Genomic DNA, 17,070 nt, shown 5'->3' with positions numbered 1-17,070 from the left:
TCAACACTTTCTTCTCAGGTTGCAATGAGTGTGGCCAGCTGTTGTCCTCCCTCAGCTCTTCCTTTCTGGTATAAATTTGTCTCCCCCAGAGGAAGACAACTGCTCCAGGGCTGCCCTGCTGAGCTGTGCTATTTTTGAACCGCTTCATAGATTCTTCTGGCTTGTGGGACAGCTCTGCTCCTCCCACAGGAGGATGGGCAGCACAGCACACAGGTGCCATCCCCGGGATTTAACAGAACTAGGGCTTCAGAACCGAATCCTCAGGGGACCTTTGTGGATGGGGGGTTTCTTAGTCTATTCTCCTCTCCTAGGGTGGGTTTCCCTGTGAGCTCCCCAAGTTTGAAAGATAAAGAGATCAGTGATGTGGCATAAAATTGCAAGGAGTGAAGATATTTTTGAAGTTATTATTAGCAGATCCTTATTAGAGGATCTTTATAAGATGTCATCACAGAAGACAAATCTACTTCTGGGTAAAAATCAAATTTTCTTTCTTTGTGACTTTATTTGTTAGGGTAAATGTAATAGTTTTGACTAACTCTGAAAAGGCCATCCTATATAATAAGAGAGGAATATGCTAATTAGCCGTTACACCCTGAGGCGTAATGACCAAGCACATCACAGACCAGATCACTGATCAGCAGGAGGGTGGGCCAGCAAGGTACAAGCGGTCTGCGGAGAGCTACAGGAGGGGGCAGGGCAGCAAGCTGTGGGGGTGGGGGGGAGCTACAGGAGGGGGCAGGGCAGCAAGCTGTGGGGGTGGGGGGGGAGCTACAGGAGGGGGCAGGGCAGCAAGCTGTGGGGGGGGAGCTACAGGAGGGGGCAGGGCAGCAAGCTGTGGGGGTGGGGGGGAGCTACAGGAGGGGGCAGAGCAGCAAGCTGTGGGGGTGGGGGGGGAGCTACAGGAGGGGGCAGGGCAGCAAGCTGTGGGGGGGGAGCTACAGGAGGGGGCAGGGCAGCAAGCTGTGGGGGTGGGGGGGCTACAGGAGGGGGCAGGGCAGCAAGCTGTGGGGTGGGGGGGGAGCTGCAAGAGGGGGCAGGGCAGCAAGCTGTGGGGTGGGGGGGGAAGCTACAGGAGGGTAGGGTAGCAGGCAGAGAGCTACAGGGCCGCAGTGACCTACTGGCGCACAGATTTGTGTGCAGGGCTACTAGTATTATAATAGGCAGTTAGACAGATACGAGCAGAGCAAGGGCTTTGGGCCAGGTACAAGGGCTTTGGTACAGAAGGTCACCAGGGCGAAAAGCCCCGGGCGCCTAGCAAGGGGCAAAACTGGGAAAACAAGGACCTTGCCCCCTGGGTAACCTTTCCTCCCCTCGCATATCACTAGTCATGTAGGTTAGACCCCTGACCTTTCCTCCCTAAGGATAACACCCAGGCCTCAGCTGTATTTCAGCTCCAGGCCCAGTAAAGCCGCAAAACCACACAAGTGAGGCCACCGCTGCCTCAGGACCGGCCGCACTGACTACTGGCACCGACCAGTCAGTGGAGACCGTGACCCTGAAAGAGCACACTTGGAAAGCTGATGAACATTCTATTAAGACCTCCCCTAAGATTCCAGCCTGCAAGAGAGAGAAATACCACACCCACATCTTTACCTTCCCCCGCAGGTGTGAGAGGACCTATAAGACTTACAGCCAGGGGAGCAGTGGGCAGCGGCAGCTCATCCCAGACCAAGCCCCGACCCTGTCTCCAAGGCCCCCCTTTCTCTGACTTCCCAGGGAGCCACAGCAGCCCAGCAGAGGCTCTGTTGCTGCTTCCTACCCTTCCTTGTCCTGAATGTGTTTTTGCTTCAGACAATAAACTCTTGCTTGCTTTGCTACACTTTCTCTCTTGCCTAAAATCTTCCCTTCAAGAAGACAAGAACCAAGGCCTCTAGACTCAGTAACAATATCAGTTTCCTGCATACCTCCAAAGTGAAAAAGGAAGGGGTGACGACTAATTCGCCTTCTGAATAGAGCTGCAGATGTAAAATCTCAGGATTATGAGAAATTCATGTCACCTGCAGGGAATGTTGTCAAGAGCATGATCTCTAGAGTCAGACCACATGAGCCAAGAATCTCACTCAGTGACTTCTCCGTGGGAAATATTTCTCTGGACCTCAGTTTCCTCATCTGTAACATAGGGACTAATGTACCTGCCTCCGAGAAGCACTAGAACTTAAAAAAACTAACTATGGGAAGTGCTAGGCGCCCGGGGCTTTTCGCCCTGGTGACCTTCTGTACCAAAGCCCTTGTACATTTTCTCCTGACGGGCAGCCGGTCTGAGGAGGGAACCTTCTGTCATGTCCATACAGTAGCTGTGTGGGCTCTACCACCACTATATTCCTCAGCTTTTCTTGTCATTTAGAGTTTGGTGCAAATGGCCTGTTAGAAAGAAAACAAAGTAAGTTAGGATGACCTGGGGGTGAGTGAGCTTACATGCACCATGGAACATCTGGAGCACCTAGAATCTCACAGAGGCCTGTGCCAGCCAGGTTCTACCAAAGTAATCATTGTGTCTTGTGACCTGATTTACATTTTTATATAATTTTACTTTGTAGAGCTCTGATCCTACACATCTCAGAACCCACTGAGCAGTTGTCATCATTAAATGCTTACATTTTGGGGAGGTTTGGCTGCTTTTGTGTTGAAGTCAAATCTTATGTAAGTAAAGAACAGCACTCTGGTGATGATGACTCACTGGCCGAAGGAGCGGTGGCTCTCTACACCTGAAACAGTGTCTGGTAGGAGGAGGGACAATTCTGTGACTTGGAAGAGGAATATCCTTGAAATCTGCTCATAGAAAAATAATACTTTTTAGAAGTGACAGGTGATCCTTATTACATAGCATGCCTTTCATTGAGACAAAGCAATCAAACATCTGGCAAAAGCTGATTGATGCTTTAATAATTTCTTTTTTAGGAAACGATTGAGTCCTTTGTTTCAAAGTTGAGTCTGGAACAGTGTATGCATAGTTTCACAGTATTAGGCACCAAGGATGGTCTGATAAAAGCTGCCTCAGGCGTGGGCCACACGGGCTGCGGCTCAGCTTCCGTTAATCCGTGTCTGAGAATGCTCGTTAGTGAAGCAAAAGCACTGTAACCCCTGCAACTGAAAGACAACCAGTAGAAGAGCCTTTCTACTTATTTTCTTTACAGCATTTGCTTCTGAGTTCCCCTGTTTTTGTTTTTCCACTTGTGACATATTCTTACCACTCTGTGCTCACCTAATTTAATGAAACCAATTAATTCATGTAAATATCCTATTCGATCATTTTTGTGATTATAAGGTTGGTGGTGTCTTGGACAAGATTCTTTTCACTGACTATATCAAGCATGTCAAACTCAAAGGCTAACATGGGCCAAATAAACAAGGTTTGTTAGTAAGTTTATGTGGCCACAAAAAAAAAAGCTTCAATTTTCATAGAAACGTAGGATTATTTCACTAGAGACATGCTGAATACAAAGGGCTGAAATAAATGAGTAATCATTAACATAAAATAATAGAACATTTTAATAAAAATTAATATTTTTTCTTGAACATTAACTTACCAGGCACTGAATAACTGCACAAATTAATAAGTCTAATGCAACTCTATTTTTCTCGTTCTCCAAAAGTGAAATATTTCCTGTTGCGCACACCAAACGAGTCAGTTCAAGACTAATGACATGGCAGTTGGCTGCTAGGATATTCGCTGCTGGTATTAGTGAAGAGAAACGGTGCGCCTGCGCATCAGGGAAATTAATACAACATGATTATAGTAATCAGTCATTAGCGAAAGTGTAGTTCATTATTAATAATTAGAGGCCCTGTGCACGAAATTCATGCACGGGAGGGAGGGTCCCTCAGCCCAGCCTGCACCCTCTCGCAATCTGAGACCACTGGCTTATAACCGCTCGCCTGCCTGCCTGATCACCCCTAACCACCTCTGCCTCAGCCCCCACTGCGGCAACTTCGTCCAGAAGGACATCCAGAAGGTCGTTTGGCTGTCCGGTCTAATTAGCATATTATGCTTTTATTATATTAATAATTATGTATAACAGGATATTGTAAAAATCAAGTTACAAAATTTTTTTTAAAATATATTTTATTGATTTTTTACAGAGAGGAAGGGAGAGAGATAGAAAGTTAGAAACATCGATGAGAGAGAAACATCGATCAGCTGCCTCCTGCACATCTCCTACTGGGGATATGCCCGCAACCCAGGTACATGCCCTTGACCGGAATCGAACCTGGGACCTTTCAGTCCGCAGGCTGATGCTCTATCCACTGAGCCAAACCGGTTTCGGCAAGTTACAAAATTTTTATTAAAACATTTCTTACATACCATTATATTAGCTGGGCTGCAAAAATATTTGTTATGGGCCACATGCTGCCCGTGGGCTGCAAGTTTGATATGCTCGGACTGTATGGTTTAGCCCTCTTTTAAGATGTTTTTCCTTTTAGCACAAGTATTTTCCAAGATAAATGAGTTAAAATGCATGTAAAGAAAAGCATTATCTTTGCAAAATGAAAGGACTTTCAAATTTTATTGCAGACTTGATTGGACTTCATGAAAATGTACTCTTTGGAAGATACCGCTAAGAAAATAAAAAGGCAAACCACAGAGTGGAGAAATTTTTTGCCATACACAATTCTAATAAAAGACGGTATTTAAAATTTTTATAGCACAATAAGAAGGCCAACTTATTGATATATGTGAATAGGAATACATATATATAAATACATGTATATGCCAAGGGATTTTAACAGACATGTTCCAAAAGATGATGTACAAGTGATCAAATAAGTATGTGAAATCATGTCATTGGAGAAATGCAAATTAAAACACAGTGTCATACCACTGCACAGCTACTAGGAAAGCGAAAATAAAAAGACCAATAACACGAAGTGTTAGTGAGGTATGGACCTGCTAGTACTCTCATATACTGCTGATGGGGGTATAAATGGTGTTACCACTTGGAAAACAGTTAGGTAGTTTCTTATGCAGTTAAATATACACTTAACCATATGAACAAGCAATTAATTTTACTGCTAGGTGTTTACTAAAGGAAATGGAACCACGTGTCTACAAAAGGTCTTGCCCATTTTGGTTATCCCATCAGTGCCTATTTTCTCTGTAAAATGGGCATGATAATACTTCCCACAGGTGGTTTATGAAGTTTATTATCGTCTGTGAAGCACTCAGCACCACACTTGCCGGGGTCCAACCCCAGCGGGTCCAGGGGTCCCCAAAGGCGTGGACAGAGTCGGCGAAGAAGGAATGACACGGAGACAGCGTTCAGTTGATCAGCAGCTTTGCCAGGATCTCTAGCCCGGATCTCCAGCCAAGTTCTGGTCTGGATCTCCAGAGAGGTTCTGCTTCGGATCTCCAGCGAGGTTCTGTAGCCATGTTCCTCGCTAGGTTCTCCAGCCAGGTTCTGTCCAGGCTCTCCAGTCAGGTTCAGTGTCCAGGTTCCAGTCAGGTTCTCCTGCCAATCTCTGTAGTCAGGTTCAGTCCAGGATCCCTTGCCATGTTCTCCCGCTAGGCTCTGTCTCTAGGCTCCGAGGCCAGTCCCTCTCCAGGATCCTCCGGCATGCTCTCTCCAGCAAAGTTCTTCTGTCTCTAGGCTCCGTGTAGGTTCTGTCTTCTTGATTCTGTTCTAAGTTCTCAGTGTTTCTGTCTTGTTACAACTGTATTTATACCAGTTGATTCAATCCTATCAATCTCTATTACAAAGGTTAGGGCATTTCTTATCTCCATTCCAGGGAGAAAAGATTATGTAGTTTAAGCATGATTGTTCGTAGTTAAAGGGATTAATTACCCGCCTGGCACTTAGTTGAGGGGTTTTATTCCCTCCATAACTTCAGGGGAAAATCCCTACCTGGGGATTCAACCTTTCTCGGAGAGGTGACTTTGGTTAAAACACAGCACCAAGAAGGTGAGCAAACATATTAAGAACCGTATGCCATATATGCCAGGTCCCTTGAAACAGCAAGGATGGACCGGCTCCCGGCACACACTGACACATATATTTCAAATGATGTCTTTTACATTATATATGTAATGTAATACACATATTATATACTAGAGGCCAGGTGCACAAACTCATGCATGGGTGGGGTCCGGCCAGCCCGCTCCAATCGGGCCTGGCCGACCAGGGGGAGGGGACACTGGAGGTTGGCCAGCCCGCCCCTCCCCCTGGTCGAACTCCTGGTCAAGGGGACAATTTGCATATTAGCCTTTTATTATATAGGATATTTATGTTGTTCTCTTTAAAGCCACCTTGACCTTAGCCAAAGGCTAAGTTAAGGACTACATCTAGGTCTTTGATGAACGTGCTTTCCATTTAAGATTACAAATTGACCACTTTTATCCGTGTGTGTCTCAAAGGTGAGTGATTTCACGTGGAGCCACGATGGGACTCAAGCGCTTATTTCATATCGAGATGGGTTTGTCCTGGTCGGTTCTGTCAGTGGACAAAGACACTGGTCATCTGAGATCAACCTGGAAAGTCAGATCACATGTGGCATATGGACTCCTGATGACCAACAGGTAATGCATCTTGAATATAGGTGTGTAATGTTAAAACCATGAGAGATGAGGAGGAAAATGAGTAAAAAATTATCACACAAGGAAAAAGGGCTGGGCTAGGGGAGTTTGCTCCAAAGCTTCTTAAAGAATCACAAAGGAAAAGAACAATGACAGTGTCCAGGTAAATATTAAAACAAAAATTTGAAATGAACCATAGATTGGAGAAAAAATATTTCCCATCAGTATGGTAAATATTGGGGTAAATATTTCAATTACAGAAAATGTTGACCCAAATTTAGTTTTAAATCTACGTAAGTAGTCAATTAATAAATGAATAATGGACATAAACAGTAATTTACAAAAGAAGTTCAACTAGTCAGTAATCATGTGGTGGAAAATTATTCTCGGAAAAAATGCAAAATAGCATAATGACATATTTTCACTTTTAGCAAAAGTAGTAATAAACTGATACAGATGATTTTACTGATTATTGATGAGTACAATCAGGTATTCTCATTCATTGCTAGTAATGTGTATTAGACATTTGAAGAAGCATTTTGGTGTACAGTATGTAAAAAATATTAAAATTATCAACCAGTATACTTTAGGAATTTATCTAAAAAAAAAACAAGAGAAGCCCTGGCCGGTATTGCTTGATGAATAGAGTTTTAGCCTGCACACCAAAAGGTCTTGTGTTTGATTCTGCTCAAGGGCGTGTACCTAGGTTGTAGGTTCGATCCCTGGCCCTGGTTTGATGTGTCTCTCTCATGGATGTTTCTTCTTTCTCTCTCTCTCTCTCTCTCTCTCTCTCTCTCTCTCTCTCTCTCTCTCTCTCTGTCTCTCTCTCTCTCTTTTCCCTCTCCCCCTCCCTCCCTCCCTTCCTTCCACTCTCTAAAAAGCAATGGAAAAAATATCCTCTTGTGAGGATTAACCAAAAAAAAAAGAGAAAAGAAACAAAGGGAAGAAAATAACAGTTCTTTATTGAAGTATTATTTATTATCAACTTTCCAGGTCAATCTCAGATGACCAGTGTTTTGTCCATTGGAGATAGCACATAAGCCTACTAGTCTCAAAATAAAATGGTTAAGTAAACTGTGGTGTAACCACTTAAGGTATGACATAGTAGTGCTGTAAATTGTAGGTTGTGGTATAAAGATGGTGTAATAATTTGGAAGAGCTCTTATGGTCTAATGTAAGGAGGAAAGTCCGGATTTGAACGGTATATGTGGTAGGATTACCACATCATAAACACCCAAGAGAAAGCCGCTGTGTAGTATGAAGAACTGGAACGAAGTGAATCCAAATGCCACGGACAGGTTGTGATTTTATGGTGATGAGCCTTCTGGTCATTTTTTTCAAACCTAATTTCAAAATAATTTTTGGTATTCTAATTCCACGATAAAACAATATATAACAGCCTAATAAGATCAGATGTTGATAATTGATTTTTAAATATAATGCTTATGAGGTAAAACCTTTGTAAATATAAAACTTGTCCAAGTACAGCAGAATCCATACAATGCTGAAACATTTTAAGCAGTATAATATGGAACCATACTTTTATTTTGAGACACTTTTTTTTTTTTACTAAATTGCTTTCCTCTAGTCATATGTTTCATGTTTCCTTTTTTTAAAAAAATAAAAATGGCCAATTTGTTTTCTTCTCAAACTTAGTGTTGTGAGAAAGGAATACATTGAAACTGAGAATTTATATGGGTACTATAATTACTTTAAAATTCCATTGATTTTAAAAACTGCCCTGCAATGAGAGAGAGCTGTTGACCTGATATGGCCTGAGGACCCTCAGGTTTCTACCAGCCTGTTAGCTCTTGGTGTCCACATTACAGAGGGCTTGTCCCTCACCCAGGCATGAACTCTGCAGTCCAGCAGGGAAAATATGAGACAAATTTACATAATTTCATCATCAGTTCGTAATTAAAAGCGTTTTTGGAAGATTTGAACAGAGCATTGATTTATAGACTAAAGAATAAATTAAAGGAGTTCTTCCTTCATTTGGCAAAGACCAAACTTTGGGCAGAAACTCATTTACTAATCGTCACTGAGCATCCACTTGTGACAGGAAACGAGAAATTTCGGTGCAGACTTGCCCTCGAGAAGCTCAGGGTGTAATGGGCAAGACAGACTTGCAAAACAGAGCCAAGCTCACAGTGCCGTGGAGGCCATGGTTAGAGTGAGGTTAATTCTGTGATGGGTCCAAAAGCTTTCAGACGTGGTGTCTGCGCACTTGTGATGTGACAGACACCTACTGGACACGAGATAGCACATCAGCCGCAGTCTTTTCTGGGAGAGGCCCTGGCTGTGTGTGTGTTGGTTGTTTGGGAAAGGACAAGATCACACATTTCGTCTGGGACTTGCTGACTGAAGGCCCTTTGGCTCATTCAAGCAGCAGGTCGGCAAGGGCATGTGTGAGCCCAGAGCTTAGGGAGAGGCCTGGACAGGGAGCTAGTGTGGGTGGGGCCCTCGAAGCCGTGGACATGACTGATCTAGAGAAAGAAGGGGCCTCGGGCCAAGCCTGGAAGAGGAGCCAGCCCGGCTCCCTGGAGAGAGCACCCGAGTGAGGGCGGAGAAGTGCGGAGACTGGTGTCCTTGCCGTGGGGTGCTATTATTAGACTTTCCGTCTTGGTCTCTTCAAGTCCGGGCCTCACAGAGCCTGTCTCATGGGAAGTGATTAGGCATGAAAAGAACGTGTAATAGGCGAGATTTTTTAAAATCTGATTTCATGTTGTATCTGTGACATTGTTCCAAAACAGAGTAACTCCCTGCATCATTGCTTGACAACTAGACAGTTTGTGCTGGTTTTTCCTTCTCGCAGATTTTATAGGGCATGATCTTCCCAAGAGGGCTGTGTTTGGACCTGGCTGATGGTGGAGCTTTGGGAGAGGGGGGCTTTTTGTCCCATGTTGCCTTCCTGTAATGTTGAGCACTGGCCACCAGTCCTTTCATTCAGGAATTAGGTGTCTGTTCTATTGTCTGGCATCAGTTTCTCCAAAATGGAAAGATGTGTGTTACTTAAAAACGCTTCAGTGCGGAGGCCTTTCTTCCTCCCTCCACAAATACTGCCGCGGGGCCTGGTCCAGTCCTCAGAAGCTCACAGTCTGTGTGGGAGTCAGGTATGAAAAATCATACAGGAAAGATTGAGAATAGTGATGACTGCACCAGTGGAACATGGTGGTACGGCAGAGTCCAGCACAGTCAGGGCGGGGATCTCCTGCGTCCTTGTGAAGAGTAATTAATTGTTGGCTAATGAGCTATCGTTATTTTTTTTTAATTGAATCTTTATTGTTCAGATTATTACATTTGTTCCTCTTTTTTTTTCCCCCCATAACTCCCCTCCTCCCAGTTCCTGCCCCACCCTCCGCCCTCACTCCCCACCCACTGTCCTCATCCATAGGTGCACGATTTTTGTCCAGTAATGAGCTATCGTTATTAAAAACCAAAGTCATAAATGATCAATGACCCCTTCAGCCAGCACCAAGGTACAGAGATGCTCTTCAGAACAGATTTGAAAAATGAGTGAGGCTGTGCAAAGCAGGGGAAGAAAAGCCTTTGTCACCCATGACATTTGCCTTACTGTGGGGTCCCCACATATCTTTTTCACTTGAAACATGTAAATTGTACATTTTAGTTAAAGTTATAGGAAGTCATTTTCTGTATGTATCATCATTTAAAACTGCTTACCAACATGTTCAATGTCTGCCATTCTAGAGTTCAGCAGGGTTCCTGTTGGTTTTGTCTGGTTTTCTTTAAGTGGCGTGGACTCATAAATTGAACCACTTCTGAGGGAAAACAGTTTTAGCCTTTTTTTTTTTTTAGCTTTCAGTCATTAAAATGTAGATCATGTTTAAAGAAATATTTGGTAGAAATTGATTTATCCTAACAGTCCTGTGAAATCTGTGAGCTTATTACTACTTAAATGAATTATATCATCCCATGCAATTCATCTCAATCATCAGCATTTATGTCCTAAAATTACCTTTTTAAAAAAAATATGTTTTTATTGATTTCAGAGAGGAAGGGAGAGGGAGAGAGTCAGAAACATCAATAATGAGAGAGAATCATTGATCGGCTGTCTCCTACATGCCCCCCTACTGGGAATCGAGCCCACAACCTGGGCATGTGCCCTTGACTGGAATTGAGCCCTGGACTCTTCAGTCCGTAGGCCTATGCTCTACCCACTGAGCAAAACCAGCTAGGGCTAAAATTACCTTTTGATTGTCATTTACTTTAATTTATTCATTTAACAAAAAATACTTGTTGATTGTCCACTGTACCCAGAGCTCTTTTAGGTACAATGGGGTACCTCTGTGAATAGTCTTTGCCCCCAAGCTTAGTGTCATAACCTTAAAAGCAAAAAGAGGCAAGAGTTTAAAAAGCCTTATTAAATCCTGGTCTTTCTAGTCAGATAGCCCTGGCTTGACCACTTAACAGCTTTGTCAGCTTGACCCCTTCCAATTGTTTCTGCACCTGTAAAATGGAAATAGTTTGCTTGGTTGTCACAATGAGTTGCTCGGGGGTAGACAAATCTCATTAGACACGAAAGATAGAAAGTTTTCACGTCAAGAAATGCAGAGCCCGCCCGTGCCCACCACACAGACCAGAAGATATCAGCATGCTTCCCAGGCCCAGGTTCCCCTCGTGACGTCCGGCTGGTTGGCACCACTGTCAGGGGGCTGCCAGCCTCTGTGAGATACTCTAGCGCTGCTCTGATGGGGGGCGGGGGGTCACTCCCACCCCCCATCCTCTGCCTGCCTGTGCTCTAGCTCTGCCATGTGCCTGTCCCATCTCCCAGCAGGGCCCTGAGTGTGTGCTCCCAGACCTGGGGACCTGAGGGAATTCCCTAGGTCCATCCAGCTTCATTCCAGCATTGCTGGGACTTCACTCACAGGAGTGTTCTGACAGTTATGAGGTGCAGCTTTTAGTATAGTGCTTATCACAAAGTCAGCACTTAGTGAAGGTATTATTACCGTTAATGCTTTATAACATTAATTATTCTTATTCACAGTGAAATAAAACTATTTCAGGAACATCTTTTCCAAATATGATTAGATAACATGCTTACATAACCAGATGTATTTTCTCTAGGTCAGGTGTACACCTAAGTTTGTCTTCTAAATCTAATAAATTCTTAACAATGAACCTCTGCTACTTCTTTATGTTCCAGAAAAATAAGTGAATAACCCTCTTCCTTCAACCCAAGAAAACAAAACAAGCTACAAAAAGTGAAACCAGGATTTGCTCATATTATTTGATAATGTCCATACAATATAATGCATATGTTTATTGTGCTGCTGGTCATATTTCAGTATTAGAGGACTCGAGTTTTTGCAGTAACAGTCCGCTAAATTTTCACTACTTCATGCTTTGTGTATCCCCTCAGTTACTTACCTGGTCTGTGTTTTTATTCCAAATATACTTTGTCCTTCTAAACAAGTTGAGGTGATGAGGTGTGTGGGAAACGGAGGCCTTCCCTCCCGTCCATCAGCAGTCCTGGTGCTCACTTGCAGGTGCTGTTCGGCACGGCCGATGGGCAGGTGATTGTCATGGACTGCCACGGCAGGATGCTGGCGCACGTCCTCCTGCACGAGTCGGACGGCATCCTCAGCATGTCCTGGAACTACCCTGCCTTCCTGGTGGAGGACAGCAGCGAGAGTGACACGGACTCGGACGACTACTCCCCGCCCCAAGGTAGCTCGCTGCTCCACAGGGACAGCGTATGGAGGGAACGAACCGCGTTAGAGGCAGAAGGGGAAAGGTCTGCCACAGGCACAGCACCCTCACTTGTTGGGAAGAGTTCGCGAACCGAATTGCAAGGCCCCTCGGCACAATCTGTGTTCTCTATTTGACTGTCTTCTCTCTGCCACCCCCTGTCTCACTGTCGCTGGTCAGGTTGATTGGCAAAGGTTTGGCATAGGTTTCCTACACATAAAATGCTCTCACTTTGTCTTCTTCCTTTCCCAGATGTGTGTGTTATGCTTCCCAGAGAATATGCATACACATTTCCGTGCATGTGTGTTTGTTTATTTTAGGAGAAGACAATGTTTACACATAAAAAAAATGAAGATCAGTGCTAGTGTTTCAGGGTGGGGAGGTCTGAGGGAGAGTGTTCTTAGCACCGACAGATGCACTGGGAAGTAACTGCCCGGCTCTCTGCTGAGCACCCTGTGCGGCCGCGTCGTGTGGAGGGTGGAGAAGGCTGCTTGCTTAGCAGCACCCAGTGCAGAGTCCCATCCGCATGGCCAGGCCGTTTGCAAGACCCTCCACAAGACCGCAGCGCTGTGGCCCTGGGTTTGGGTCATGTGCTCATGGTCTCTTCTTCATTCAGCACTTCTGTCCCCACAGATGGTCCAGCAGCATATCCCATCCCGGTGCAGAATATCAAGCCACTGCTCACCGTCAGCTTCACCTCGGGGGACATCAGCTTAATGAACAACTACGATGACTTGTCTCCTACTGTCATCCGCTCAGGCCTGAAAGGTACTGCATAGGACCCTCAGCCCAGGGATTCGTTTTCCAGGCTGGTTGTTGTACGCCCAGCACTTGTTGATTCTCGTCCCCTGCAGTGACCTCTTTCTGACTTAAGGGGTCTGTTAGAAAGGCCATTTCCTTTCTCTTTTCCACTTATCTGACAAGTCGCTGCCCGGTCTTGCCTAGAGGAGGGATTCCTGACCGGCAGGCTTCATCTTCACCTGCTCTTCTCCCACTCCGACAAGAGCGGTCCTCTCTCTGGTGCGCTGTGTTTGTCTCTGGCTGACACCGTGTCTGCAGAGTCGTGGATGGCAGCCCCTGCTGTTCTCGAGGCAGCAGATGGTGCACGAGACACATTTACACAGAAGCCCCTGTAGTTTTAAGGCTTACTAAAGCCTTAATGGTTGTGCAGTGAAGTTACCTTGGATGCATTATTTTGTTCTCTGTTTATCAGACGAGATTGTATTGGAGCAGCATTCCCAACACATTCCCACCAAATTTGCAGCTTAGAAACACATGTGACTTGGGGAGGTAACCCATAGAAGCCCTCCCAGATGAGAAATTTTTTTGACTAGAGTTTTATTCTAACTCCCATCTTAGATCCACATGGTCTTTTTCTGTTACTGTCTCAATAAATATAATCAGAGAACTTCCAGTGAAGAAAGGTGACTTTATTGATTTTTTTTTACAGAGAGGAAGGGAGAGGGATAGAGTTAGAAACATCGATGAGAGAGAAACATCGATCAGCTGCCTCCTGCATACCTCCCACTGGGGCATGTGCCCGCAACCATGGTACATGCCCCCAACTGGAATCGAACCTGAGACCCTTCAGTCCGCAGGCCGATGCTCTATCCACTGAGCCAAACCGGTTTTGGCTATTCTTTAGTTTGTTACCAGCACAGTGATTATGTCACATGGAAAAGAACTTAGAGTGCCCGATAGACCATGGTGCCTGCAGCCAGCCCTCTTCCTTATCATCTACCACACATTCCTTTATTGCAGATTCATTTGTGTGTGTATAGGGGTAGGAAGTGATTTTTGCTTTGCAAATGTGTCCTGTTCAGTCCTCCCCCCCCCAAGTTGTGCCTTGAAGAAAAATTTCCTGAGAATCCCAAATTGTTTATCATACAATGAACCATAAATTGGTTCACCTTATTTGTAGTTTTTACCCTTTGTTGTGACTTTTGCTCTTTCTTGAGGATGTAGGGGAGGAAAAGCATTTCCCCCAGCTGAGGTTCCGCCTTGTAAAGTCTACTGACAAATACAGATTGACAAGAGAAAAGCAAACAAATGCATTCACTCAGGCATTGTACTTACCCATGAAAGCACTGGTAGATGAGAAACTTGGAGCACCTGGGAGCGGTGGTTAGCATGTGGGTTATACAGCATGTTAACAAAAGAACAATACATTTTAGAGAAATGACAGAGCTAAAGGACTCAGTTTCTAGGGCAGCAAATCGTGGGAACTAATTGACCATAAGGGCTAGTTCATAAATTTGTTGTATAGATTCATCTAGTATCCTAGCTGGGTTGATAAGGGTCTAAAGTTGTCTCCAGTGATTAACTTATGTCCTTCCTGGTGGGAGGTCATACACGTTTACAAATTTGTCTTGCTTTTAGACAATGTTGGAGAGCAGAGAGCTTGTCTTGTATCTTATTTCTTCTCAAAATAATCCTTATGCCAATAAGGCATATTTTGGATGGCACATTCTGCTACCCATCAAAAACAAAAAACTTAGGAGTTCAGAAATTCAAGAGCATGTCTCACTTTACCCCACATTGCCTTAAAATAAAGGAATTCGAATTCAAAATAAAGGAATTCAAATTCATACTGCTTTGTTTTGTTTCTCTGTTTTGCAGAATTTTCTCTTTCTAGCATTTCTTTGAGCACACAATGGCCCTATTATTGTGAAACTTACTCCTTTTAAAAGATTGACTTGGCACTATAGACTGTAACTGTCTCAGGATAACTTTATAACTGTCTAATGCACTCAGAATTAAGATTCAGGAGGCTTTGTCTAGAAGTAAATGACAAAGACTTACTCAAGGGTCTCTGAGTTTGCAGACGGAAAACACAGCTAGGCAATACCAGACCATTCCAATTGAGAAAGAAAAGCTGAGGGGCCTTATAGTACAAAGTCCATTCTTGAGAAGAATCAGTCCTGCATTCTGAGCCCTGCATTGGTCCAGGATGGTATCTCCAGATGTCCAGCGACCTGGACAGAGGGTCAGTTTCTTCTTGAGGTCACTCAGATGGCCATCTGAGGTTTTGATGTATGTTCAGGCCATTGATGCACAGTGACCCGGTGCATCTAGCATTGACGCAGGACTGAAAGCCCAGAAGGTTAAGTTCCCAGGCTAGTCAAAGCAAGAATGGCATCATTTCCTGTTGCCTCAGCATACATCATTGAATAATTCAGAAGCTTGACCTTAGTGACTCCATTTTTTTATTCACTCTGTTCCTCAACTGCACTGAAGAAATCCCTGAGCATTTGCTTGTAAATATTACACTGGGGTCTTCCTGCAGGGCCATGAAGGGAGGCAGGGGGCATATCTGCAAAACAAAGACCCCGAAGGTTATAAAAAGTGAAACCTTCCACGGGCTGCTTCACTCTGATCTGGAAATTACTCCCCGGAGTCCGCCGGTGTAATTAAAACAGTGTCTTTCCACTTCTTCAAAGCGTCGCTTGGTTTTCCTGGGGTCTTCTGCAACAGGACAGACAGTTCACACCTAGTAAACAAAATGTTTAAGGCTCCAAAAGTGTCTTAAGAGCCTTGAGTGCTCAGGGCCCGTCTTTGAGCAACCTTTGAATGTGACTGTGTCTAGGTCAGCCCTGCGGGAGCAACAACCTACTTTTCTGTTGGTAAAAGACAAAATGCAAAGAATGTTATTAAAATGAATAAATAGCAAAAGAGTGATGCCGGTATCCACTCACCCATTGACCAAAGCGGGTCAGCTGAGGAGCCTCGGGAATGAAGTGCTGTGTCTTTATTTCTGCGGTTTTGCAGTGATGCTGCTGCCGTAGACAAGCGTAGGCCTCATCTTTTTCTTGTTTTTACTGTTAGTGTTAGTGCTCCTTCTTTTGACATCTTTGTGCTTACAAAGGAACCATCCAGAAAAGGTCACCTCAGTGTCATGACAAGGCTCTTCACTAGAGTGATGGAGGCATTTGGTCCAGAGCACACTGTGGTGTATGCACAAGCCCTCTCGCTTCCCCTATCATCTTTGTAAAAGTCTATTCACCAGGATATGTACTTGATTCTTTTAAGTTATCTTTCATTTGCTCCACCTTATTCATATCCTCTTATATGAAAAAGGGGGGTGGGGGGCTCCTTTTATTGATGCGTTCTCTCGATGTATTATTTCACTGGGTGCTTGTCTATAACTCCTTCCTCTCAGCTCTCTGCCACCTCTGTCTCTGGTTTCTGTCTGTGGCTGACTTGCTGAATGAGCTCTGGCTTCCCTGGGTCTGGAGAGGCCACTGTCTAGTCTTCAAAGGAAGTTAATTTCTGTGGTGACCTCAGAGTGGCTGGTGTTAATGTCAGCATCAGTACCGCACATGAATAAGAGAGAGGCCGTGTTCACGTGTGACCTGTTAGCGCTTAGAGGCTGTTGAATTCTAGACCCAGCTCTTACACATGTCCCTGTCCAGCCTCTGCAGAATGGGCCCCTGAGTTCCAGGCTTCCGGGATCTCTGTATAAGCCGCAGACAGTCTTAGGGTCTTGAGGGAGAAAAACTGTACTGTAAATCTTATTAGTACAACAGCTGATTTTACCAGCAAGAATAAGTAACTGGCTAACATTGGGATTAGACAAATCATTTAATAGCCTTTCTTGTAGGCACTGAAAGGCTGGTGGGAGGGCATCGCATCTCCAGTGTGGACATTTCTCTGACAACACTACCACCTAGTAGAAGTATTTATCTTCTTTCCTAAGCCCCACAACATCGTCCACTGTTGGATAAGAGTTGGGGCCTTCGTGTGCAGATATGTTCTTTGCCTGAGTATGACCTGCCCAGGGCTGCATAGAAATCACATGAGTGTAGTTAGGCTTTGCTCAGGATTTACTTACAGCATTTGTGACTTCTTGGAGT

At 44.5% G+C, this 17,070-nt stretch overlaps 1 protein-coding gene across 2 annotated transcripts in view; it reads left to right on the top strand.

Moving 5' to 3' along the window:
• TULP4 (TUB like protein 4) overlaps window positions 1-17,070 on the top strand; it is a 146,755-nt gene that overhangs the window by 96,004 nt on the left and 33,681 nt on the right. Inside the window, exons 4-6 of one of the 2 annotated variants that reach the window (XM_059699933.1) lie at window positions 6,350-6,511; window positions 12,016-12,196; window positions 12,851-12,985. In XM_059699933.1, coding sequence (XP_059555916.1) covers window positions 6,350-6,511; window positions 12,016-12,196; window positions 12,851-12,985 — 478 coding nt within the window. The remainder of the gene's footprint in view (window positions 1-6,349; window positions 6,512-12,015; window positions 12,197-12,850; window positions 12,986-17,070) is intronic. The other variant, XM_059699934.1, reaches the window with a different exon arrangement.

This window comes from Myotis daubentonii, chromosome 6 (assembly GCF_963259705.1).
Source record: "Myotis daubentonii chromosome 6, mMyoDau2.1, whole genome shotgun sequence".
Classification (NCBI taxonomy): Eukaryota; Metazoa; Chordata; class Mammalia; order Chiroptera; family Vespertilionidae; genus Myotis; species Myotis daubentonii.
This window is presented reverse-complemented; position numbering and strand designations above follow the sequence as displayed.